Consider the following 27,539-nt stretch of genomic DNA (forward strand, 5'->3'; position numbering starts at 1 on the left):
CAGCTCAATTCAGATGTACTGCCTGAATGAACCAGACATACAAAAAAAACCCCACTCTTTCCCACTGGTTTTTAAAATAAAATCTTCACTTATAAAACTGAAACACTAAAGCATTAAAATACAGAAAGCTCGTTTAACTCACTTCACAAAAGCATTAACAGATGAAGTATCCCTTCCGTTACTATTTAAAGACAAACTGAGTTAACACTAACACCAATTGTAAATAGACAGAGGGATACTTAATTGCAAGAACTCAAAAAAAACTCTACTCAGACAAAGTTGTAATGGCAACTAACAAACCACTGAAGACACGGAGTCCCAAACACAGCTAAATATGGGTCACAGGACGGGTCACAGGAGTGACCAGCTGCACCTCACAACACAGCAACGTGGACAGGGTAGGGCGGAAGGGGCCTGGAGAGGCCGGTTGACATGTTAACTGTGATGCATAAAACTGAATCTTACAACGGGGGAGTAAGTGCAGAAGGTACAAATCTTCACCCCTTGGGGGCTTTATCTGTACTGGTAGTTCATGCTGTGATCTGCGTTTCTGCCGTAGCCCCCCTGTGACGACTGGTAGGAGCTGGGAGGGCCGCTGTAATTCTGGCTGGACCCCGGGGAGTTGTAGTTCGACTGTGATGAGTAGCCTCCTAAGGGAGAGAGGGGGGAGGGTTAGAGGTGAGAGGCACAGGCCTGCCCCGCGGTCAGAGAGCAGGACGTCAGCCAACACCAGAACTGTGTCTGCCGGAGAGATCGCGGCAGGGCAGCCATGGAAGCTCCACCTTGTTCTGCTAAGTGCCTTTCCAGGGTCACTGGGCCTAGTTGTCCCAAAAACCCTGAGGTGGGACCATCAGCCCTGCGTTCATGAGGGGTGGGGAGCTGCCCAGCCACGACGCATGGGCAGCGGAAGCTGTAACCGGGGGCTGCCTGAGCACAGGCTGAGCTCACCACCCCAAACCAGAGCTCCACGTCAGGCTCTGTTTGGCCCTCACTGTTCTCCGTATTCTTTCCCGTTGGTGCCAACATTTAATAGTAGGGCAGGGCTTCCCTGGTGGCGCAGTGGTTGGGAGTTCGCCTGCCGATGCAGGGGACACGGGTCCGTGCCCCGGTCCGGGAGGATCCCACATGCCGCGGAGCGGCTGGGCCCGTGAGCCGTGGCCGCTGGGCCTGCGCGTCCGGAGCCTGTTGCTCCGCAGCGGGAGAGGCCACAGCAGTGAGAGGCCTGTGTACCGCAAAAAGGAAAGGAGAAAAAAAAAAAAAAGAATAGGGCAATTTCTGAACGCCTGGCTCGGGAAGAACCCGACGCTGGAGGTGTGCCTAAGCCCGTGCTCTCACAGGGTCCTGGTGTGCCCGTGTCTCCCACTCCTTGTTCTTACCCCACATGGAAGCCAAGCTGCAGCTGCCACCGGGGCCCCCCTACCTGTGCTGCTATCTGCCCAGGCCAGGCCACGCCCCCTCCTCATGGAATCCGTGTGGTCCCTGCTGGCTCTGAGTTTAAGGGGCCCCAGGCTGTGCTGCCTGCTGCCCCAGGCCCACCTTGTTTGCCTTGGTATGAGGAGCCGCCCCCAGAACCTCCGCCGTAGCCCCCGTGTGACCCTGGATTGTAGGACGACCCGCCTGAGCCGTAGCTGTTCCCGCCGCTTCGGCCTCCACTACCACTGTAGTCTGGGGGAGAGAAGATAACACAGTTAAGGGGCTGTGGCCAAGACTGCGGCTGGGGTGATCTAGGTTCCTTGTGCGCGGCCCTGGCAGTGGCAGGAGCTCAGCTGACGCCTGGGCCTTGCCCGATCCCCATCTTGACTGATGAAATTTGGCACACTCGGTCCAACCACGAAGCGCCAGGGGCCACTGGAGCCCTGTAATGTCATCATGTTCTGAAGCCCAGGTCCATCCTGCCTTCCCGCCTGCTCCTCCAACCCAGGGTCCCCAGCGGCCTCCTCCCCTCTCCCACCCAGCCAGGTACCCGAGGCCCACCGCCAGGCCCACGCACAGGCAGCACAGCTTCTTTAAGGTCCCCGGCACGCAGCTGCCCGCTATCCTGCTGTGCACGAGTTCACACCCACGCTCCCCAGGCCTGCTGGGTCTGTGCACGAGGTGGAAGGACCGACAGACGGGGAAGTTAACTCAGGATGTGTTGGGGGCTGTCTCCAGAGCCCATCCCTGGAGATGACCTTGCAGCAGCTGGCCCAGACTCACAGGCTCTATCCACCCTTGGGCCCCAGCCTCAGCCCACAGCCTCCGGGACCTCGGAGAAGGCAACAGGGAGGGACCAGCAAAGACCTGGGCCAGGGGACCCTGCTTTCAGGATTTTCCTAACGCCCGCCCTGCAGCCAGCACCACCCGGCTTCCTTCCAGTCCCTCCACCAGAGGTCAGGTTGGGGCAGGGCTGAGCTTCCACCACTCCTTGGGATGTGCTGCTGGCCTGGACCCCTGGCGGCTCTGGAAGCCAACTCACTGAATTTGCTCTCGTAGCTGTAGTCTGATCCGCCCCCGCCTCCGGGGGAGCTGTAGGAGTTTGAGTAGGAGGAGTAGTTGCCTTGTCCATGATTATAGCCTTTCTGCTTGCCCTGTGGGGGGCCGTAGTTGCTGTACTGGCTCTGGTTGTAGGACTGCTGCTGGCCTTGGTGGGACTGGTAGCCCGAGCCGTAGGAGGGCTTCTGCTGGCCCCCGTGCGGCTGCTTCTTCCCGGCGTGTTTCGGGGGCACTGGTGAGTTGTAGTTGTCACCTTGGTAGTAGGAACCGTAGCCAGAAGAGCCACCACCGCCCCCGCCGCCGCCACCACCACCGGCATTCCCAGAATGCCCTCCGTTGCTGTAGAACTGACCTAAACAGGAAGGCAGCGGGTCAGCTGGAGGATCGGGAGACGGGGGAGGGGAAGGAGAGGGAAGGTCACAGCTGTGGGCCCTGAAGGCTGACCCACAAGCCCACTGGCCAGGCCCGGAGAGACGGAAAGAGGCAGGAGAGCGAGGAGCAGCGGCTCCGGTCCTTGAAGCAGCCTGGTATGGGCTGGCCCAGCCTTCAGCCCCACTCACCCATCAGCTGACGACAACAATGGCTCTCTGCCCAAGCAGCAGCACGACAGCAGGCCAGCAGCAGCTTTCGCAGCGGATGTCAACATTACAATGAGATGGGCTCCAAGCGCGGGATGACATTCACGACTAGCTGACTGCTACCCAGATGTCCCCAATGGTGAGAGGAAAAGCAAAGCCCCAAAGAAGCAGCTGGCCACCGCCACCTCCCCCCTGCTGTGCTGGGAAGAGGCTCTGTAGTCCCAGGCCTGGGTGACCCCTGGAGCTGCTCTCTAACGATGCCCCTAAAAGCCAGAGTCGTTCCTGGAAGACCAGCTGGTCCAACCTGGGTCTGGGAGGACCGAATGGAGACTTAGCCCAATGACCTAGGGCATCTCCCTCGTGTGACTGCCACAGCCTCGTGGGCGGAATGAAACACTACGGCTGGGTTCAGAACACCCAGGTGGGGCCTCAAGCTCCCGCCTTGGGTGGCCCCCCGCAGAGGGCCCCTCCTTACTCCCAGCACAGCTGCCGGGCGCAGGCAGGACCCAGGGGCAGGACGGACAAGCGTGCAGCCAGGCCGCCACATTCTCAGGCCCTGGAGCGGAGAATGTCACGGTGGGTCCCCCCTCTGGTAACTAGGTACAGACCCCGGAAGACAGGTTTGTTAGCACAGCCCCACCACTCAGATGGACTGACGGGGCATGGGTCAGCTAAGGTGAGGCGACAGGAAGAGAGCAGGTCACGTGGGTGGCTCTCCGACCCAGCCGGGCAATCCCTAGCATTCACATAAGGGCTGCAGAACTCTTGGGCTCCTGGAGCAGGCGGGCCTGGGCGCACCTGTGCGGGCTGGCCGCTGCCCCTGCCACAGACAGCCGGGGCTGGTGCCTGGCGTGGCCACTATGCCCAGGGTGGGAGGACGGGGAGAGGACGCTCCCCACACACCCTGCCCTTCCTTCCCGTATTTAGCACCAAGGATCTCCTGCCTTTTGAATGGGGTTAATTCCTTCCACCCGCTGCAGATGTACGCCCCACACCGCTGTGTCTTGGGTGGTTTGAACAATAATTTGGATAGAACTGATCTGCAACATCAGTTAATCTTCTCTAGACCCTTCCACCCACACCACCCAAAGCCAAAAACACCAAGGAGAAGGACGTGTCCCAAAACGCAAGAAAGTAAACGCGCGAAGGCTTCTCAAGGAGGCTGGAGGACAGGAGGTCCCCTGCAGACCCCCTCTCGGAAGCCCACCACCTCGGCTGCCCACGACCAGCACTGAGCGCCTCCTCGCCCCTCCGCCAGTGTGGGAATGAATGAAGACGCCAAGGACTGAGGGCTTGTTACTTTAACATGTATTGATTAAAAAAAAATAATAATAATAATAAAGGGGAGGGGAAATTTTCAACGTCATTTCAGGATAACTATTTCCTGGTATAAAAAGACATTATTCTCAAACAATAACTTTCTAGGAAAAAAAAAAATACATCATGCAATCAAAGTTTTAAAAAGTTTCACTGAATGTTTCAAACCCCTGGGAACAAATTATGTAATAACCGTTTTGACCAATTTTTTGCCTGACTGAATAAACGCAAAATTTTGCAAGTCAACGCAGAGGCAGGCCTTGCTGCAAAGAAAACCTGCTGACCAGAGCCAAAACTACACTCATTCCCAAGAAGGACTCCCGCCAAGAGACGGGGGGTCTCATTCAAGAGCCAAAACGCCTCTGTGTGCCTCTGCGCACAAGGGAGAAGCCACACAAGCTCAAGCCTGTACCCTAAGGTGAGAGGGCAGAAGCTTTCCGGGCCTTCTGGAATCTGCCGTGGATGTGCGCCCAGCAGCACAGGCCCTGCTGAGGCTTGGCTCTTCACTGGAGAATTGTGCTATGTATTAAGCTCTTCCTGCTTATTTTTAAAGCCCCATTAAAAAAAAAGAAAAGAAAAATGGAAAAAAAACCTCTAGAATCCCATGCATTTGCAGGTGTGATTACGACTTGCAAAATTCCACGTTCTCTCTTCCTTAAAGCCTGTCTGTTTCTTGCACTAATAGTGGAAGCACAGTTTTGATACCTTTGAGAGTTCACCTCTAGCTAAAGCAGCCACAGAACATTGCATCCCGGAACAAGAACCCACCAGAGCATTTACAAAAGGTGGAAGAGGTTAACTTAGCACAATATACAATTCCCCAACGTTCCCAACGTTTCACATGCTTATGAAAAAACAACAGAAAAAAGGCCGGTTGCTCTGGATTCAGATGTGGTGAAATCGTTACTGTCAAAGGCATCAACCAGATTTGGGAATTTGTTAAAAGGTTAAAAATTCATACAAAACCTGCTGTAAATTAAGACAAAGGTAGATTAAAATGCATTATTATCTGTCTCTTAAATAAAGTAATGCTTTCCATAAAAAGCAAAGGTGGGCTTTTGCCTTGATGCTGACCAACGCTGGCTCTAGAATTCTGTGCAATTCTGCACAAAAAACACATTCTCTGAAAATTGTTTTCCACTTATTGTGAACTTCAATATGACCAAGTTCAAAGGCAAATCACGATAAAAACTGCCATTGTCTTAAATTCTGCAGGCTAAGAGTTTCAGACAAGCTGCGGTGACAAGCCACGGTTGAGAAACCCAGTGAAGCACAGGGCACAGCACGGACACTTTGGGTTTTGGAGTTCGAGAAAATTGGAGTAAAAAGTTGATTTTGTGTGCAATACTTTTAGATGCTCTAGGAAGACCCAAAATCATGATAGCCGTAGCAGTCTGTGAAAAAGTCACCTACAAAAGGGGGAGACAGAGCAGAGAAAAAAAATTAGAATTCTTTTGAAAAATGGCACAGAGCGCCACATTTGAAATTCATGTTTTAGATTTCTCTGCTCCTGTAACCCCCCAATGAAGGCTCCTTCTCAAGACAAGAGCTGTGCACTGTCAGGAAAAGTATATTCACAGGATTGGTGCTTCGCATGGCTTAAAGCAGAGAAATTTAAAATTCTGACTTTTAATGAACTTTCAAGGCACACAAGCGTGTGCATTAACATTTAAAGAGTAAATTACACTTTTGCAGGATGGGGGGTGCTGGAGGACCGCCTGACCTAACCACCGAGAATGGGTGCCAGCCAGCCGCCCTTAAGCCTCAGGGAGGCTCCTGCTGCTGGGCCACCCTGCTCTAACTCAGGCCACAGGAGCTAAGCTGCAGCTTCTCCCCAAGCTCAGACAAAGAGAAACACACACTTACTGTAGCCAGCGGTCGCCGAGTTGCCTCCATACCCGTAGCTGCCATACCCGGCGCCTGAAAGGGAAGAGACAGGGTCACCAGGGCAGGAGGTGGGTCTGCCGGCCCCCTGCCTCTTCCGGCATCTCAGTTGGCCCCAGGGGTCCCACCCGCTCCAGGGAGCAGGCCGAGCCCACTGGGGCAGCACAGGAAAATGGTCCTCACCAGCATTCATGTAGCCTCCATGGTTGGCGCCACCAAAGCCTCTCCCTCTCCCTCGACCTCGGATGTTCCCTCCTCTTCCCCGTCCTCGGAGATTGGGGGGCGGGGGCACTTCGTTGTGCATGGGACCCCCCATGCCGAACCCAGGGTTATGTGGCTGGACGGGAAAGAAGACAGACGGGTTACATTTGCCTCCCGCTCGAATCAGCAGAGAATACACGCCAAGGTCAGAGAGTTCCAGGGTGACCGCTCACCTTAGCAGCAAATTTCGGTCCACCTCTCACGGGCACGGGGGCTCTCTTCTTCTTGTTGGCCTCAAGGGCTAGAGGGGCATCGGGGAACAGTTTTTCTAGCGCAGCAAGGGCGGCATATGCTTTGGCCACCTTTTTGTTTGAGCCAGCGCCTTGAAACTTCTGTCCGTCCACCTCGACCTGGGAAGAACACATGCGTGTCTGGGGTGACCCAACACCCCCCTTGGGGCGGGGGGGAGTCTCCAAAGACTCCAGGCCCCCACAGGATCCGCCCCCAGGACCACTCACCTCCATGACGAAGCGCTTGTCATGGCTGCCCCCTGTCTCTGAGATGAGCTCATACTTGAGGCCACGCCTCTTCTCATTAAGTTCCATAACAGGGTTCTTGCCATGCTTGGTCAGGATCGGCCCCTGCTGTTTTACGTTCTCAGGGAAAACAGAAAAGAAAACCAACAAACTCAGCTAAGGGCCTTCCAGCACGTGGAGGAGGGCAGCCGCCCCTATGTCATGGCTGAGGCCCTCCGCTCCATCCCCCTTGCCACTCCTGTCTCCAGAAATCATCTGTGGCCTTCCCAGCAATGGGACCACCTCCACCCACACCCCGTCTCCTGGGGAAACGGCACATCCTCGACTGCAGGCCACCCCAGATGATGGGTCAACACCAGCAAGGGCCTCTTGGTCATGGCTCAACAGCTCACACCCAACTCCTTCCACAGGCTCCTGGAGTGGAAGGTACACTCTCTTGGGGTAAGAGAACAAGGACCAGTAACTGTCCTGGTTCACGGGACCCAGGGCTGCCTGCTCCTTCCTGCCGGGCACCCCAGCACCCACCCCGTGCTCACCTCGGCAGTGGGATCTGAGGGAAAGGCAGCGCTGGGGGTCGAGACAGCTTCCACCACAGGTGGAGGGGCCACCACAGCTGGCTTCGCCTCTGTCTCCTCAGCTGAGTCTTCCCCCTTGCTGGAGTCTCTGCCTTCGGCACCCGTGGGCAAGCCCATGTCCTGTAACACCTGCAGGAGGGAGACCCAGGCCCCCAGTGAGGGAGGGCTCAACCACACAGAACCCCTCCCACACCTGGGATCCCGAATCAGAAGTTCCTAGGGTGGCGTCCAGGCAACTGGAGGAGCTCTCCTATAGCTCCCAAGACCACCTCGATGCCCAGCCACACTTGGGGGCCCTCTGCCCATCAGCCACAGTGATGATGGCATTCTTGCCACGTGTGACTTGGCTACCGTTCAGGAATCTAACCATTTCAGTATGCGCATGCCCTCCTTTAGCCTCAGGCTTAAACAGGGGATGATGGCTCTGAAGGGGAGCAAGATGAGGGGAGGGTTTTGCTGTTGTACGACGCTGCCGGCCGCGCTCACCTTAACGGCGACATGCAACTTGGCAGTCTTTTTGGAGGGCCCAGAGGCCTCGAATGAGTTGCCGTCTACCTCCACAGACATGGTGAAGATGGGGGCGTGAACTGGACCAGTCTGGGAAACCAGTTTGTACTGCAGCCCCGGCTTGAGCTGGTTCAGTCGCATCAGGGCATTCATCGCTTGGGGAGGCTCTGCTTTCTCCTCTAGAGAGAACACACCAATGTTGCTCTGGAAAGTCAGTCAATTCTGAACCGGGCAGGGGAACCTGTCCTGACTGCGCCCTGATGCACGACGTGGAGGACTGGGCAGGGGGCTGGGCGGCCACACATGCCGAGGCCTTGCCTGCCCCACTCCCAGGCGCACACCACGCCTGCGGTCACCAGCTGAGGCACGGTCACCAGCTGAGGCACGTCCACCCCACTTGTGTTCCATACCCAGGCTGTATTTATTTAATCATTCTGAAAAGGACTTAAGTATCATGTCCGAGAAAGAGAAGGCAAAAGGAGGTATCCCACTCACTCTGGGGTGAACCTTAATTGAAGCCACGTGGAGGGTAAAACAAGGACTATGAATGAATGCTGGTACCTTTCTTCTGAATCTTCTTCTTCTTTTTGCTGGGAGACTTTTCCTCCCCATCTTCCTCCATTGGGCGTTTCATGGGCGTAATGGCGTAGGTGGTACTGGGGGGTATTTGAACTGAAACGAGACAAGGACAGAAGCAGCTGAGACTCCAGTCTGGGCTCTACTGGGAGCGTGCGATGATACCGCCTGCCTGGGCATGGGCACTGTGCCATGCTTACCTGTGTAGTCCACTGGGTTTTCATTCTTTGGTTTCTTGGGCATCTTCGAAGGCAAGGGGTCCATACCCAGGACCTTATGGAGCTGGCCAAACGCAGCAAGTCGCAGAGCATGCTGGAGAAGGGGAAGAGGAACCTGACTCAGCCGCCCTGCGTTCCCAGCCAACGTGTGTGCTCTCACTAATGCCTTCTGGAAGGGGTGGGAGCTGACGGGTTGCTAACGGTCTCCCCTATGTCAGCGAGGGGTCCCCAACAGCCAGGGCCCAGCCTCGCTGTGGGGGAAGGCCAGCCTGTGACCACCCCCCTCGAGAGGATTACAGGAGACCCCAACCTGGGGACTGGTTGCCACACGGAGCCACGTGGTGGGCCTGCGAGGGAAGGACTCCTGGAGCAGTCCGCACGCAAACACATCTCCCCGCTGAACTCGGTGTCTGAAAACAGCACTCGAGCAGGCTGAGGGGGCAGGCGACAACCACGCGTGGCGCCAGGGGAAAGAAGCAACCCAGATTGGGGCACCCTGTATCAGGCACGATCCCTTGACCTTCAGAATCCCCAGCCTGAGCCTATGAGTCCAGTGGCTACCCTGAGAATACCCAGTAATGGAACTGGAAGCCAGTGATTACAGACTGGGTAAGGGCTCACGTTGGCAATGGCGATGACTATACCTGCGCACTCTGTGTGATATCTTCCCGTTGCTGTCTGTCTAGATGCCCAATAGCATCAGTGGCTTCTTTTTCACAAGGGTCATAAATGCCAGAACCATCTGAAGGCAGGAAACAAGGAAGATATGCAGAGGATTATCTTTTAGCATCTCCGAAGAGTTGTGCTGGCTGAGGGAACCAAGTGCGTTACCCCCCACGCCCCATCCACACCCAGCTCTGGAAAACACACCGAGCTCGGTGACCCACTCGGCATCCAGCCTGTGAGAGAAATAATCCACATGTATCTCAGAGCATGGAGCTCGCGTGGGAGTGGGTCACCACTGCCCCGGATCCGCCCCGAGTCACAGCTGCGGAGCCGGCACAGGGCTGGATATGATGGTGCAAGAGGGTAGTCACATGCTTCATCCCTAGGGGGACACGGGGCTGCTGCTGCCCTAACCCGGTCAGGGGACCCGCCAGGAAGTGGCCTCAGGGCCTCAATCCCTGTCCTTTCCCTGCAACTTGCAAAGCACAAGGCCCCAACCTGGCATCACGATGCCTGAAGCCAGGCACTCCAGCACTCTCCGCAGGGCCTCGCCAGCACCCATTGGTCTGTTGGCTGTGCCGATGGACTTCTCACAGAGAAGCTCGAGGGGCTGAAAGGCAAGAGGGACAGTTAACTGCAGTGTCCAGGGGGGAGTTGGCTGATGCTAAGGAGCTGTTGCCGTGTGTGTGTGTGTGTGTGTGTGTGTGTGTGTGTGTGTGTGTGTGTGCGCGTGTGCGCGTGTCCAAGACAGGACACCTAGAGTGGGTCTTAACCAACTTCTCCTTAAAGGACCAGACGTTAAAGGGGCAGGCTGTGTGGGCCAAGAGGCAAACTGAAGCTGTTACATAGGTACTTATACTTAAAATGTAGCCATTTAAAAACATAAAAAGCATTCTTAACTATAGATAAACAGGCAACTAGCCAAAATTGGCCTGTGGGCCTCAGTTTGCTGACCCCTGTCCAAGAACAGCTACAAAACCTTCTTCACGGAGTGCAATCTGCCACAGTCAGTGTGCCACCTGGCCGGCCCCTGCCTAGCTGAGCTGCGAACCCTCCATGGGAGTCCGGTCTCGTTCTCACCCCCACCCAGGGTGTGGCACACAGTAGTTGCTCAATGAGCAGCTATGACCGGAGTATCGGCCACACCCTGAAGGGCCACTCCAGCCCATTTACCATTAACATATTCTTGGGATCCGGGAGGTCTCTGCACATATGACCCAGGGTGGCTATAGCTACAAAGGTGCCTTACCCATCCTCTGAGGGGACCCCAGGTGGGAACGCGGGTGCACAGGTCCCTCAGGACCCGGATGACAATGACACACGACTTCAGCCCATTGGCTCTGGCCTAGAGGAACAAAGCACAGGCTTTTCACACCAAGGCACCTCCCTGAACACAAGGCAAACATGAAAAACACAAGTCTCAGGGTGCTACTTTGTCAAGGGTAAACGGTGAACGTTCACAACCATCAAGCGTGTGGTCGGCAGCGATTTCACCGAGTGGACGAGAATGATGTTACTCTTGGCACAAAGCAGCAGCTCCCCACCTACTCAGTCACAAGCCTCCTCTGGGGGTGTCAAATTTGTCTATGCGTGCTCCTTTAGCAACTGCACGCCGGCAGGTGCCAAGTCCAGCACGGTGCTCTTCAATGTTACCGAAACTTTATGGTGAAAATTAGCCAAGTTATAACTTAGGAATTCTCTACCGAAAGACAAATAGAAGAACAAAATGCAAACCTGGAACCACTTGGCGTGTCGGAGGGACGCCAAGGCAGCAAGGCATTTCTGCCTGTCCAGAACGTCCGGGGGATCGTTGACTGATAGCGTTTCTATTCATGGATGGAATAAGAAGACAAGGTACAGTTTGACCAAGGGGTTTCTGTCAGGTGGAAAGGGGATGTGGCAGCTTCCTAAGGGGCAGCTGAGGCTCCCAGAATCTCAAGTCATCTCCACCCTTGACCAGGGAAGGAGACGCTCAAGTGCATTTAACTCTGCCCCAAGAGGAGATGGTAAAAATCAGAGGCCCCCTCCAAAAAAACAAAAAAACAAAAAACCAAAAAAACAACAATAAGAAAAACAAAAACAAAAGAGGGAAGTTACTCTAAAAGGAATAATCCCATGGGGGAGGGGGACAGATAGGTGGATCCTATCTTCTAGTAGAGACTATTACCTTGCTTCCTCCCCAGGATCTCCCAATAAATTAGCTATGCTAAAAAATTCATTAGCAAAAAACGAAAAACAAAACCAAAAACCAAAAACCAAAAAAAAAAAAAAAAAAAAAAGGTGGGGGGGGGGAGTAGAAATGCACTCCCTCTCTGCTTCCCACAGGCCTTCCCCTGAGGCGTCTACGGCAAAGGGGACCACCTCCGCCCACCAGGCGGGACTGCCCTAGCCCCAGCCCTTGACAGAGAGAGTCCTGTTGGTCAAAGGTCCAGCGTCCCTAAATTGATAAACTAGAAGGGCTCTGGTAGTAAATCAGGTATCGGAACCAAAGGTAATCAAAGAACAGCAACAAGGGCACGGCGTTAGCCTGTGCTGCAGCAAAACCGGAGCGTTTGTCGCTTCTGCCGTCTGTGCATCAGGGGTTTGGATAAGGCCTGTCACCTTTACTTTGAGGTGTGAGAGTTGTGACTGAAAAACGTCCACCCAGAGATGTACGAGGAGCCCTGGGTGGACTTTGAATCGTGAAAGCATTATCACTGTCTGAGGTTCAAAGACTTGATTTGAAAATCACTCAATTGTCTAAAACTTTATCCAAAACTCTGCATCAGCTCTTTGCATTTCAATCACTGCAACTGATAAAAGCAGCCAATGGAAGAGGACAAACGAAGAAGACCTCGGTTCTGCTGCAACACAAGCTGTTTGCACAAGTCCAACGTGATGCTCATGCAGAAACCATCTGGTTGTCTTCCGTAATTTAAAAAGCCTATGATCACCAGGGACACGCTTTTCCAAGGCCAGAGACTGGCTCAACAGAAAAAAATCACATTTAACACCGATGAGAACATCCAAGGATTAAGACAAACAAAAATGGTGCAATCCTCTAGGAAAAGTGCTACTCACTTTTAGTGCAACCGTTTTGTCAAACTCCCAGGACTGAAACCGAGTGGGAGATGTGATCTCAGAGTAAAAGGTGGTCAAAGCTACACCGCTATCCTTTTATCAAAGCAGTCTAAAACTGAATAGCACGTTTGAATCGTGAGGGAACACCAAGTTGCCAGTGTCCTGCTGGCCTTTCTCAGCCTCCCTACCTCCAGCTAATACTTTCTCCATTTCTTCTCTGACAACAGGGGATGTCAGGTGGATGGTCAGGGACAATGGAGGCTCTTTTGTGTTTTTTATCACAATCGCGGCATCGTCGACAGATTGGAGTATTTCGTACTTGTCATCTGTAACAGCCTACAAAAGAAAATGCAACTTTCAAACGCACTTTCCCCCCAAGGCTATCGACAGCTCTGTTTAGCTCCTGGTTACTACAGCAGACAGGCCAGTTTCTTGGACTGTGACTGACAGCAGTGCCTTCAGCTAGGGGTCAGAACCTCCCTCTTGCTGGACAGGTCTTTGGCCATCTTCCAGGTACTCCAAGGAGGAGGTGACTACTTAGAGGAGTGATTTTCACGGGAAGCTTTATAATGTAACGGGAAGCTTTATAATGTAACGGTAAGAGAGTTTAGTGTCTGGGAGGAGATGAGGGTGTGAATCCTCATTTTGTTGCTTGGTTGTCGTGTACTGGACAAATCACTTCATCTCATCAAGACTGTGGTTTCTAATTTGTAAAACGGACTCAGTGACACAGCCGACAGCACAAGGCTGCAGAGGACTTGAACCGGACACTCCGTGGAAAGCACAGCACCCAGCACAGAGTCGGCATCCAGCCACCGCTATTTCCACACCAGGCTGAGCAGCTATCACAGAATGCGGGATGATGGAAACTGTGTGCGGTAAAATAGTCTCATCATACGATGCCTATAAAAGCACGTACTTGCTGCAAATGCACCTGTCTATAAGAGGACGTTCACAATTGTGACTTCTGCTTTCTTCTTTATACCAGTTTATATGCCTTGATCAAGAAAACTCGAGCGTTTTTGATTTTTGTCAAGAAAAACAAAGTAAATACATTACGGGGAGGACAAAGGCACTATGGAAAATCTAAGATGACTTTTCTCCACCTCAGCACTACGGACGCTCTGGGCCAGATCACTCTTGGTTGTAGGGCTGTCCTGTGCACTGGAGGACCTTGAGCAACATCTCCAGCCTCTATACCTAGGAGATGCCAGTAGCACCCAACTCCTCCTGCTGTGACAACTAAAACTACCTCTAGACTCGCCACATGTCCCCTGGGGTGCAAAATCTGCCCCAGTCAAAAAGCACCAAGCTAAATTGATAAAAATCTATCTTTAAAGACTCTTCAAAAACTGTCTTTCCTTTAGAAACATTTACGTCAAATTAATTTTCTTCACTTAATATACTTTTTATAGACAAAGATTAACTGATCATTTCAATTCTGACCTCTGTCCTGAATCCCCAGTTGTCAGTCACACGTGACAGTACGTACCTTCTCACGTGAAAACGAACAGTGTGTCTAAGAGAGTCTTTACTTTCTTCTTTTGCTTATCCTGTCACTAAATCCAGGGTAAACGTGTCCCAAAGAGGCACTGAGTGGCAGTGACACTCAAGAGGTTCTGAAGCCCCAGACCTCACCAGCTGGGTATGTGGGGTCAGTTACTGAGCTCCCCACACCTCAGTCACATCTTCGAAAATACTTAGATGATAAAGCCCTATCTCAGTCATTACGATGAAATGATAAAGAGCTCTTCTGGCCTAGAGTCTGGTGTAGTCAATGCTCAAGAAATGCCAGAGGCTATTATTTATGTAATACTTTTGTAATGAGACAAATAAATCGGATAAAAAAATTTTTTTATGTCCAGCTTTGCGTCAGGGAGGAAGAGTCAACAACTGTGCTACCTATTCATCCACTCACCCGCCCATCCATCACTGGAGTCTGGATGTGAAGGTCATGCCCAGTGCGACCCAAAAACAGTGCAGCCTTGTGCATGGCAGGCACTGGGCCCTTCTTGGCTGCCAGAGCATCTGGGTGGCTCTGCAGCGTCCTGCCTGTCACCTACGGAAGGTGTGAGCACAGCAGGTGCAAGGCTGGGTTTGGAGTGTGCCTCTTGGCGCACCTCTTCCCCTGACCACCCTCCAACCCCAGTGGTGGTGGTCACACTCACCGCGAGCTGGATGGCCAGGTTGTCAGCCACCTTGTCCAGGAGGGCGGTCGTGGGCTTCTCCTTACACAGCAGCACCAGCTCCAGGTCCAGGTCACCCTTGAGCAGCAGGCCCTTTGCCACGAGGCCAACACGCATCACGCCCCTCAGGGTTCTAGTCACATGCTCTGCCTTCTGCTCCCTGAGGGACAGCCCAACACATGCTCAGTGAGAGATTCCGTCTGGCCAGAACCCAGGGATCCTGGAAAGGCTGGAGTTTCTTAGAAAAGGAGGTGCTCAACCCTAGCCTGGCCAGTCTCCCTAGAAAGTAGAAAGGAAAAAACAAAACAAACACACAGACAAACAAAACACAACCACCCTACAAAACCAACTTACCCGGCCCCTTCTTTGGTCTCGTCCTCTGGGGGCACATCCACATTCTCAGACTCGGCGTGATCGCCGCTACCTTTCTCCTGCTCATCAATCCAGTCGGACACAGCCTTGAGAGCCCGCTCCGTGTGAGACACCATGTTCTGGACTGCCTCCAGCTCCTCTTGTGTCGGATACACGGAAGAATGCTTTGCCATCACATGGCGATCATCGTTCACAAAAATTCTCACTGGACGCTGGAAATGTGAAAAGTTAGTTAAAAACAATGCAACTTGACACTTGTCTTTTAAGCTGTACAACTGAGAATTATTCATATGAAAATAAAACGATATGAACATATCTGAAAGCCTGAGCAGGACAACCAAACATAACAGCTGTGCTTTCTCTAGGTGGTGGGAGGAAGGGGGCATTTACTTTACACGTTTCTATATTACTAGAATCGTTACACTGTGTACTTGAAAAAAGTCCAATGAAAAATGATTACAGAATCAAATGCTTTGGGGACGCAAGACAGTGAAGGGGATTAAGAGGAACAAACTATTAAGTATAAAATAAGCAAGTTACAAGGACACAATGAACAGGATTGGGAAGGTAGCCAATATTTTATAAAAACTTTATATGGAATATAATCTACAATAAGTTATCAAATTACTGAAACTGAAACTAATATGATATTGTAAGTCAACTACTTCAATTTAGAAAAAAGAATCAAATGCTTTGGGGCAACACTACAGACATTTTTGTACATGAATGAAGAAACCGTATCTATGATTAAGAAAAAAACTTTCTTACCATTTTTACTTCTTTTCCTGTAGTGTCTGGAAATCAAATTTTTCCTTATCTTTTCAAATTGTGACAGATTTCCTTGGTGTTATCAATACTTCAACTATCTATAAGATCAGAAAATCTTTTTAGTTTCACATATTTCATCAATGGATGAATCTTAGCAGTCAGATATTCAGCAGGATGCAAACGGCGCTGCCTCAGGAAGGAAGTCCGTCCACACAGCAGGACACATCTTTATTTCCAAGTAACCACTAAGCCACGGTACAAACAACTAATTATAAAATTCCATAAAAATGAAAACAGCTGGCTTCTAGAAGGTGCGTCTCACTTCGGGCCCACACTCAGGTGATTTTTACTTTTTTAAAAATCCCTTTTCATCCTATCTTTATATAAGTATGCCAATTTTTACAAATAAAAAATAAACCTTTTAACAAGCCTCCAGAAAATGGTACAGGTGAAAATGTTCAGCAAAATCTTGGTATTTGGAGAAGAAAAAGAGAGGGAAAGAGCTCTGGTCTTTGAGGGTAATGAAGAGATGGCAGGAAAGCAGGGAACAGAGGGGCTCAAAAGGCTTCTGTAAACTGGAGAGGCAAGAACCTTCTGAAACGTCAGGTGGATGTGGCCACTGCAGCACATGGACACACACCTGTGGGTTCAATTCTGGAGTGGTTGAGACAACTGAAATACACAACAGAAGTCTTCAAGACAAACGTAGCTCTAAGTACAATTTTGGACTCTAAATAACATGCTGACTACAACCTACTCAATTCCCACTCTATGCAAACAGTCTGGTCCACAATGAAATCTTCCAAATGAGTAAACAACCAAAAAACCCCCATCAGCGTAATAGGTAACAGATGAATCCACCCATTCCCTCCAACCACATAACAGCTAGCCCCTTCCATCCACACCAGTTACCAGCCAGGGCAGCAGGTTCATCTCTGAAACGCACCCCCTTCAAGGATAAACTCCGACATGACTAGCCAGAACAAGAATTTCCCACAATGCTTCAGGACTACTTAGCAATCTCATCGAAAACTTGAAGGGTTCCAAAGTAGAACTTGAAAATCTAAGGGTGGAATGACAGGCGATGCCCCTGCAGAGCCAGGCAAAAGGACAGGTGGCGTCAAATGCTTCTTGACATGGGAGGGAGGGAAGGGAGGAGTGGAGGACCAGTCCCTGGGCTCAGCTCCTGGCTGAGCCTGGGCCCTTGGTAGTCACCAAGTGGGAGCTTTTGCAAAGATGTGGGCCTGAAACTTTGCCAGCTGGGCTACTACATGTGTGGCCTTGAAGTTTCGTTGGAGTTTCCTTCTAACCTGCAACATGAATCTACTCCTCTACCTCTTCAAGGGGACTGTGAAAATTAAATGAATTGACCTATGGAAAGCATGGAGCATAAATCCCACAGACCCGCAAAAACAGCACCAACTTCTGCTACAGACAAGATGTACATCACTGGCTGTTGTAGGGGCGGAGCACATGCAAAAGCACATCCTGTATTAAGGGAATAATGGTTCATTCAGTTAGGAACGAATGATATTACAGCTGTGTTTGAAAAGAACGTCTTTGGGGCTTCCCTGGTGGCGCAGTAGTTAAGAATCCATCTGCCATTGCAGGGGACACGGGTTCGATCCCTGGTCCGGGAAGATCCCACATGCCGCGGAGCATCTAAGCCCGTGTGCCATAACTACTGAAGCCTGCACGCCACAACTACTGAAGCCCGCGCGCCTAGAGTCTGTGCTCTGCAACGAGAAGCCACCGCGATGAGAAGCCCGCGCATTGCAACAAAGAGTAGCCCCCGCTCACCGCAACTAAAGCTTGCGCGCAGCAACAAAGCCTCAATGCAGCTAAAATAAATAATGGCTTAGACTACATGCCTGGTATTTGCTCTAAAATACTCCAGTGAGGTGGTGAGTAGAGAAGGGAAAAGGATAAATCAACACTGGAAAATGCCGATACCTGCTGAAGATGAGGATGGGTATACTGGGATCATTTGTGCATGTCTGAAAATTTCCAAAATAGTTTTTGGGTTTTTTTTAAAGTGAGTAGTAAACAAGAATTCTTACAAAAATGCAACCATGGCAGGTAACCTAAAATTTAAAGCAAAGCTCAGAAAACCAATTCTAAACTGACAAGAGGCAGGCCATCAGAAATCACAGCTGACTGGTGAGGAGCCCATGTTAAACAGCCCCCAGTCCTGGCCATATCTATACTGAAACTTCATCAATCTGATAATGAAGGATGATGTTTAAAACTGTATTTACTTATTCAAAAGTATTCAGCATGCACCTCCCGTGCCAGGCCTTGAGCTAGATGCTGGGACAGTGATGAACACAGCACGCAAGTCCCCCATTCCTGTGGACCTGGCCAGCGAGTGTACCCTAAAGGAGAAACTTCGCCTTCCCTCCAATCCAACATGGTGCATCACAGTACACCTACCATCTCTTCATTTTACATTCTTCCTCCACCACAGCTATCAGATATAGAGACTCCAAAACAACAGAGCTTAAACTGAGATCCCAGGTGACTAAGACCTTTTTATTCAGGGTTTTGTAGGACTGATATTGTCTAAAATCTTCTAAAAGGAGCTCCTGGAAGAAGTGGTTGATTCGGCACCTGATGCACAACTATGGTGGGTGAGCCTGGGTCACGCTGCAGCGTCAGAAAGCAAGGAAACATGCACAGATTACTGCAGGCTTGTCCAAACGACAATTGAGCTGAACTGTGAAGACTTCCAGTGGCTACATTTGGGGCAACTATCAAAAAAGAAAACGGAAAAAAAAAGCTTCCACCCAGATGAAGTTCTCAAACACAGCAAAACAGTCAAAACTCATCAGCGGTTGCGTCTGGGGGATGGTGGCAGGAAACACCTGGGAAGGGGTCCCGGAAACCTTCTGGGGTGATGGTCATGGTCTACATCTTGGTAATACTGATGGGGACACGCAGTGGTCAAAAATCCATTGAACTGGATATTCAAGATCTGTACATTTACTTCAAAAGAAAAAAAATGTAAATAAATACTGGACTCTAGTTAATATTTAGAGGAAAGACTACAACTTTCTGCTACTTTGAAAAGCATCATAAAAATAGATTATGTTAATTATATTTCAATAAAATGAAGTGGACTGAAAGATGAAAAGAATAGAGATGGAGAGATATGTGAAACACAACTAAAGTCAGATGTCAATGGCATATAGGACTTCCCTGGTGGCACAGTGGTTAAGAATCCGCCTGCCAATGCAGGGGACATGGGTTCAAGCCCTGGTCCAGGAAGATCCCACATGCCGCGGAGCAACTAAGCCCGTGTGCCACAGCTACTAAGCCTGCGCTCTAGAGCCCTTGAGCCACAACTACTGAAGCCCGTGCACCTAGAACCCATGCTCCGCACTGAGAAGCCACCACAATGAGAAGCCCGCACACTGCAATGAAGAGTAGCTCCCGCTCGCCACAAGTAGGGAAAGCCCACGCGCAGCCACGAAGACCCAACGCAGCCAAAAATAAATAAATAAAATAAAATGAAACGTTAAAAAAAAAGATATTCACTGTGTAAAACATCAGCCCATCAGAGCCCTGAAAGACATTTGTGCGCCCCCAAACGCTCCTGCCTTCAGCAAACGTCCCGCAGCGAGGTCTCCATCTGCTGTCTTCATTGCTAAAACTCAGAGCATGGCTGTGGCCTGTGCTCCAGCAGGCTGCCTCACTTGAGAGGCAGGCCCAAGAAGGGACCCCTAAAGGGGGCTCACTGGGCTGCGGCTAACTCTGACCACCACCCTTGGCCTATCTGCGATCCTTTCATCCCCTGGCCCTCCTCCCTCAGGCCAGGCCTTAGTGGTGATGGCTTCTGAGTCAGGGGGACAAAGCGAGTAAGAGTACTTGTTCTGTGAACTAAAACAAACACGTAAAAACTGTGAAGTCGGGAATTCCCGGGCAGTCCAGTGGTTAGGCTTCTGTACTCTCAGTGCCGAGGGTACGAGTTCAGTCCCTGGTTGGGGAACTGAGATCCCACAATCCGCGAGGCAAAGCCAAAAATAAATAAATAAGTAAAAACCGGAGTCAGGATTTCCCTGACGGCGCAGTGGTTGAGAGTCCGCCTGCCGATGCAGGGGACACAGGTTCGTGCCCCGGTCCGGGAAGATCCCACATGCCATGGAGCGGCTGGGCCCGTGAGTCATGGCCGCTGAGCCTGCGCTCCGCAATGGATGAGGCCACAACAGTGAGAGGCCGGCGTACCGCAAAACAAACAAACAAACAAATAAAAAACTGGAGTCAATACTTCTTTGCAGGGCAACAAAACCGGCCTCACTTGCCTCTGTGTAAGCCTTGATCTGTCATCCAAATCAGCCTCTTGGAAGCCAGCTGCTCCAGTCCTGAATACCAGAGAATCCACCTCATTTAACCTCCTTTTCAAGATTTTGAGGAACACCACTGGCAAGAAACCCACAATACCCACCTATATATGCAACACTCCACTGCCCCCTGCCTATCTAACTTTAAACCCAAGCCTTGAAAGGCTCACAGAGCTGCTTCTGCAACCTCATTCAGGATTCAGGCCCAACTGAAGCCTGATATTTACCAGCCCAGCCTCTCTGAAAAGAAATCCAAAAAAAGAACGAGTGAAGAGCGAAGAATCAGGATCTTAAACAACCTCTGTGTGGTTTTGGGATGTTCTAACATGCAGGCATCAGGTTTCTTTCTTTTGTTCTCAAAACCAGCCCACCCAGAGCACGCAGAGATACAGAAGTTTAAACGACAGCATGCAGTGAGATGACCACCTCTCTGACCTCTCACTAATTGGAATATGTCGTTCATGATCACTTGCTGTTGGGAAAGAAACGTGCCCAAGTCAGCATGTGTGGATCAACACATGTCTGTAGAATGAATGAAGAGGTGTAGTGACAACACCCCAACAGGTATGGCCCCACCTATCTTGAAGAGTAAATTCCCCCATCCAGGGTACTTCACAAAACCTTAGAGTCCCAGTCACTCCTGGGAATGATCCCAAACTGGATGCTCCTCTGAAAGAGACCTAATTAGGCTTTAAAAGGTACAGGGCCCAATCCTGGTTCCCTGACCTCTGGAGATATAATCCTATCCTGGAATGAGAAATGGAATAATACACACATACAACTTGTAAGTGACTCCTTAAACTTTTACACATTCACATCATCGAGGATATATGGAAAATAATTTTAACAAAGCAACCCAGCCAGAAGAGGCCAATCTAAAATCTGATTATGGATGCCACTGTGAGAAAATTTTCAATTCAAGACATATCTTAAGTCTAGTGCAATGGTTCCCAGTTCTGTCCCCCACAGTGTTTTTACTGGTCCATAGGGAGGTATAAAGTTAGGAATAAAAATGTTCACAAATATTTTCAATTTAAAGGACTGTCCTTGGGACTTCCCTGGTGGCGCAGTGGTTAAGAATCCGCCTGCCAGCACAGGGGACACGGGTTCTAGCCCTGGTCCAGAAAGATCCCACATGCCGTGGAGCACCTTAGCCCATGCGCCACAACTACTGAGTCCACGTGCCACAACTACTGAAGCCCACGCCTAGAGCCTATGCTCCACAACAAGAGAAGCCACTGCAATGAGAAGCCCGCGCACTGCAATGAAGAACAGCCCCCGCTTGCCACAACTAGAGAAAGCCCGCATGCAGCCAACAAGACCCAACAAAGCCAAAAATAAAGAAGGACCGTCCTTTACTCTAAACTTATTTTCTTCCTATATGTTCAGTATTAAAACATCCTTTTTTCTTATGAAAATGTGGAGATGGAGTATGTTAATTAAAAAGATATTTTAACTGGCAAATGCAGGTTGTTTCCTAAATTGCTTCTGGAATTATAACTGGTCTGTAAGACCCAGGCCTCCAGGCCCAATGACACCGTGGAACAGCTACAGGTCTCAGAAACAGAAGCCCCAGGTTTGCGCCCATCTGGGCTTTCCAACCTGGCCACTGTGGAAGCTCCAACAAATCACTTTATCTTTTCAGAGCTGGGTCAAAAATGAGATTAAAACACTACCTACACCTCAGAGCCGCAAACAGTAAGGATTAAAGGTGACAAGGTAGAAAAATGCTCTATCAGCTGTAAAACTACAAATGCAACGTATTGAAGGAGTAATTTCAGCTACTCTTGGATGAACCAACAGAAATATTTTAACATCTGCCTGTGAAAAAACAATATTACAGCAAAAAGGTTTAATGTGACTCCAAGTGGAAATTATTAAACTCTTTTAGCAACATGCCCTTCAGGCAGCAAGGGGGGAAGGGAAGCCAGCTTAGAAATCCTTGAGAGGGAGGGGCAGGCAGAGGTAACCTTCCCCTGTGTTCCCATGGGAAAGCCTCAGATTTCTTTTTTTTTTAATTTATTTTATTTTATTTATTTTTGGCTGTGTTGGGTCTTCGTTGCTGCACGTGGGCTTTCTCTAGCTGCAGAGAGCAGGGGTTCTTCGTTTTGGTGCACGGGCTTCTCACTGCGGTGGATTCTCTTTGTTGTGGAGCACAGGCTCTAGGCCCATGGGCTTCACTAGCTTGTGGCCCGTGGGGTCAGTAACTGTGGTGCATGAGCTTAATTGCTCCACAGCATGTGGATCTTCCCGGGCCTGGGATTGAACCAGAGTCCCCTGCATTGACAGGCAGATTCTTAACCACTGAGCCACCAGGCAAATACCCAGTTTTTAAAAAAACTAGTTTCTAGTTAAGAAACAAAACAGAAAAATGACTGTCTCTCAAAGGATGTTAAATATTAACAACATGCAAACTGTGAATTATTTTAGTGGGTAAGTTTCTTTTTCAAATGAAACGTTTTAATTTTGAGATATTGTAGCTTCTCATGCAGCTGTAAGAAATAACAGCGAGATCCCCCATGTACTCTACCCAGTTTCCCCCAATGGCAACATCTTGCAAACTCTAGAACAATATCACAACCGCAATCAGATACAGACTGCTGCTGTCACAAGGATCCCTCCCTGTTGCCCTTTATAGTCACATTCACCTTCCAACTGTCCCCCCTCCCCAATGCCTAACCCCTAGCAACCACTAATCCTTTTAAGGTTTCTGTAATTTTAGCATTCCAAGAATGTTATATTAATGGAATTGTAAAGCATACAACTTTTCAGGATTGGCTTGTCTGTTGCAGCATTACTGCCTCAAGATTCATCCAGGTTGTGTGTACTGACAGTTTGTTCTTTATGATTGCTAACTAGTATTCCACGATAAAGATGTACCATAGTTTAACCATTCACCCATTAAAGGACGTCTGGGTGGGTTCTAGTTCTTGGTTGTTATAAATAAATATTAAGAGACAGTATGAGCCATGGGGCCAGGCTGGTCATTTCCATATCAGGGAAATTTAGACTGGTTTTTTTTGAACTATGAATAAACAGTAAGAATTATTAACCTGCAAAAGCTCTAAATGTACCACTGAAAAGCAAGCCTAACTTACCACATTCATCCTTTACACACACACACACCACACACTCAGATAAAAGAAAGAAATCAGTTCAAAGGCAAGCAGCACAAAAGCAAGTGGCCTAGAAGATTATCCCAGTAAGACCTTACCCTTGAGCTTGAACCACAATCCTAATGGAAATCATATAAATGGCGGTTTCCAGGAAAATTACCATGAACCTCAAATTGCCAATAGCACCTCTTCTCACTAATCACCTAAGATTAAAAAAATAATCTGGAATAAATTTACAGACTCTAATAAAAGGACACACATTCAACTTTGTAAATGATCCTTTGTGATCTTATATGGACAAGAAAATATCCCTTGGACAGTAAACTCATTTTATTGTTAAAACCAGAGCCACGTTTTCAATTTCTTCATTATGTGGACATCCAATGAGAAGAGAAAAAAATTAAATTTCAACTGGACATCATTTCACAAAACATCTGAAAACAGCTGATGTTAAAAGCCTGAATGAAGGACTTCCCTGGTGGTCCAGTGGCTAAGACTTGGCACTCCCAATGCAGGGGGCCCGGGTTTGATCCCTGGTCAGGGAACTAGATCCCAAATGCTGCAACTAAGAACCAATATAACCAAATAAATAAATATTAATAAAAAAAAGTCTGACTGAATTTCCAATTGCTATTTATAACAGTATCACCTAAAAAGTGATGTCTAGGAAAAATCCCAGAGATTTAATAGAACATAACAATGGCAAGAAACAATTTCTTTTAGCAAGTCAGCACACTGACAAGCCGTAAGAGGGAGCTGCCTCAGCCCAAAGAAAACTTCTAAATGCCTTTTTCAAAACTGAGCACACAGGGCTTCCCTCGTGGTGCAGTGGTTAAGAATCTGCCTGCCCATGCAGGGGACACCGGTTCGAGCCCTGGTCGGGGAAGATCCCACATGCCGCGGAGCAACTAAGCCTGTGCGCCACAACTACTGAGCCTGCGCTCTAGAGCCCATGCACCACAACTATTGAGCCCATGCGCCACAAATACTGAAACTCGCACGCCTAGAGCCCATGCTCCGCAACAAGAGAAGCCACCGCAATGAGAAGCCCGCACACCGCAACTAAGACTAGTCCCTGCTCGCCGCAAATAAAAGAAAGCCCACATGCAGCAACGAGGACCCAATGCTGCCAAAAATAAATAAATAATTTTTAAAATGTGAGCACACTTCCAACTCCCACATGCTGCTGAAGCCTACAAGTGCTGCCTATGTTTAACCAAAGAGAAGAGATTTATAGACTTGTATAAGGCTCTTTCCTCATCAGCGACTCCACCTGTCCGTATGTGACAAACCTAACCAGGGGAGCATGAGCACCATGTTTGTGACATCAAAATATTAACAGCCAGTGGACTTCCCTGGTGGTGCAGTAGTTAAGAATCCACCTGCCAATTCAGGGGACATGGGTTCGAGCCCTGGTCTGGGAAGATCCCACGTGCTGCAGAGCAACTAAGCCCGTGCACCACAACTACTGAGCCTGCGCACTATGGCCCGCAAGCCACAGCTACTGAGCCCGCGTGCCACAACTACTGAAGCTGGCGTGCCTAGAGCCCGTGCTCCGCGATGACAAGCTACAGCAATGAGAAGCCTGCGCACCGCAATGAAGAGCAGCCCCCACTCGACGCAACTAGAGAAAGCCTGTGCGCAACAACGAAGACCCAACACAGCCAAAAATAAATAAATTTAAAAAACCAAAGCGTTCTCCTTAAACTGAGAAAAGAAAAGATATTAATAGCCAGGACTTCCCTGGTGGCACAGTGGTTAAGAATCCGCCTGCCAATGCAGGGGACATGGGTTCGAGCCCTGGTCCGGAAAGATCCCACATGCCACGGAGCAACTATGCCCGTGTGCCACAACTACTGAGCCTGCGCTCTAGAGCCTGTGAGCCACAACTACTGAGCCTGCATGCCACAACTACTGAAGCCCATGCGCCTAGAGCGTGTGCTCCACAAGAAAAGCCACCGCAATGAGAAGCCCGCGCACAATGAAGAGTAGCCCCCGATCACCACAACTAGAAAAAGCCCGCGCACTGCAATGAAGACCCAACGCAGACAAAAAGTAAAATTAAAAATACATAATATATGTGTATATTAGCAGCCGCTCCTGCCAATATTTTTTTGTTTGTTTTGACAAGAAAATAATTTAAGAAAAATAAGAGACAGCCTTAGCTTCCTCACTCCCAGGAATGTGGGCATCTCCTCAAGTACAGTGGAAGTAGTTAAAGGAATTTTTACCTACAGGCACTGGACAAGTTCAATCAGGAAAAAACAAAGAAAAACTGCAAATGATTAGGCACCACTCCACTCCACAAACAGGGAGATTCCCAGGCTGGCCCAAGCTTCAGCAGGGTAGGGAGACCCTGATAAATTAGTGCCCAGTGCTAGCAAGGCCAAGCCTGGCAGTAACTGCCTGCCTCCAATCAATTCAGACAACGCTAGAGTCTGCACAGATTCTATTCACAAATCCCAGGGACCAGGAGCTGTCCACAAGGCCAAGAGACAGCTCAAGGGTAAAGACCCAGGACTAGTGACAGGGATAGTAGCACCTACCAGTGCCCTGGGGCCTGCCCCCCCCCCCCCCCCCCGCATTCCAGCCGTGAATGAGCCTCTGGTTCCCACATTTAAATCACAGTCGGAGCGACTGCTGTAGCTACATCCCACGAGACCACACACAAAGCATAGTGGCAGCACTGTGAGCAATCCGTGGAGATTCCAGACCACAAATACCTGAGGGAAAGAGCCTAAAGTCGTAAATTTCAGTCCTAACTTCGGGTGACACCTTGTGTTTTCCCGTGGACTCCAAATATGCCAACCAGACCACTCATTTTAAAGACATCACAGTCCTAAGCAATCATAAAAAGATTCAGAATCACTGAAGTACCTGGGTCTGGAAAAGGTTAGCCAATGCTTCCCTGCTGATGGATCAGGTCCCCAACGCAGAATCCCAAGCAACTTTCAAACAGTTTTGGAAATATTGAGAAGAGATGGCTTACTCTCCCTAGGTTTAGACAGTGAACTGGGGGAGAACATGCTGATCACTGTACACCCCAAATAATTCCCCCAGGCGGAGTATTACCCTGGACAGAACCTCAAGAGCAACCCCAAGAATCTGTCACTCAACTACTTGAGAAAATAAAGTAGAAAAGGGAAAGGGTTTCAAGCTCTCATGCTTGGGTCCCAATCTTGCAGATCACAGGACACTCAAATATCGCACCAGATCACAGTTTTGGGGGAGAATGAATGCCAAGTCCGAGGCAATCTGGAGAAAATTCAACATCAATGAAACACCTGAATTAAAAAGAAGAAAAGCTTAAACCCTCCGCCAAATCTGGCTCCTGATCTGGGGGAAGCCTAGGTAGCCCGAGATTTGGGAACCCCATGAAGCCTCCTTTGCAATCCAAATAATGACGGGGTTCCAGGGAGGGGGTCTGCCTCTCTGCCCCACGTAAGGACAAAGGAGGCGACGTTTCCCGCCTTGGGAACCTGGGACCCTCCTGGAACTCGGGGCGGGACTGGGACAAAGAGGAGGACAGATGAGAAGGGGGGTCGCCCCCGCAGCGCGGGTCAGGAGGCTCCTGGCCGGAGGGGGGTGTGTGCCGCCGGCACGTGCGCGCGTGCGCGCGTAGCGCCACAACAGACAAAGCCCGGCCCGGGGGAGGCGGCGGCCGGGGGCCCGGTGCGCGCGCACCCCCCGCGAGAGGCGCCGCCGCCGGCCGAGGGGCCGCGAGGGGGGGCGGATGCGCGCGCACCGGGCCCTCGCCGCCGCCATTTTGTTTCCTCGGCACAATGGGGGAGAGTAACGGCCGAGCGCGGGAGCAAGGCTGGCAAGGAAGGAATGAGCCAGAGGCCACAGCGAGAGGACTGGGCGGAAGCGGGGAGCGCGGGGCGCCTCAGGCCTTGTCACCACGACTCTTCAGCCGATCCCGCGCTGAGTGGGAGGAGGGGCGGGGGGAGGGGGAGAGGCGGGAGCGGGCCCGGCCGCCGCCACATTGACTCTTACCTTGTCCGCGTCCCCTTCTCCGACCGCAGCCGCCGCCCTCCTGCCAGATCCCGCCGGGGTCTCGCCCCAAAAGCCACGCGGTGCGCACCGGGCTGCTGAGTCCAACTGCAATGGCGAGAAGAGGAGGAGGAGGAGCCGGAGCCGGGGCCGGGGGCGAGCGGGCGGGCGCGC

General features: G+C 50.5%; 1 protein-coding gene across 1 annotated transcript; it reads right to left on the reverse strand.

The window, feature by feature from the left end:
* Positions 1-47: 47 nt before the first annotated feature.
* Positions 48-27,491, reverse strand: ILF3 (interleukin enhancer binding factor 3). Its single transcript, XM_065874052.1, has 20 exons — positions 27,369-27,491; positions 15,917-16,014; positions 15,131-15,360; positions 14,759-14,936; positions 12,779-12,926; positions 11,265-11,356; positions 10,780-10,875; positions 10,029-10,140; positions 9,509-9,606; positions 8,847-8,958; positions 8,632-8,742; positions 8,050-8,249; positions 7,525-7,692; positions 6,971-7,108; positions 6,686-6,862; positions 6,435-6,588; positions 6,234-6,287; positions 2,456-2,824; positions 1,537-1,665; positions 48-650 (listed from the first exon to the last, which is right to left on the reverse strand). The coding sequence occupies exons 2-20, from the start codon at positions 15,917-15,919 to the stop codon at positions 514-516; spliced, it is 2,706 nt and encodes a 901-aa protein (XP_065730124.1). The 5' UTR covers positions 15,920-16,014; positions 27,369-27,491; the 3' UTR covers positions 48-513.
* Positions 27,492-27,539: the final 48 nt, after the last annotated feature.

Source organism: Phocoena phocoena, chromosome 3, assembly GCF_963924675.1.
Source record: "Phocoena phocoena chromosome 3, mPhoPho1.1, whole genome shotgun sequence".
NCBI lineage: Eukaryota > Metazoa > Chordata > Mammalia > Artiodactyla > Phocoenidae > Phocoena > Phocoena phocoena.

Excerpts from the sequence above, each read along its gene's own strand:
- ILF3 (XM_065874052.1), bottom strand. Across the intron at positions 12,927-14,758 it reads ACCTGGCCATCCAGCTCGCG|GCTGTTACAGATGACAAGTA; the intron begins GTGAGTGTGACC and ends TTTCTTTTGTAG. Across the intron at positions 10,141-10,779 it reads GGGGTCCCCTCAGAGGATGG|CCCCTCGAGCTTCTCTGTGA; the intron begins GTAAGGCACCTT and ends CTTGCCTTTCAG.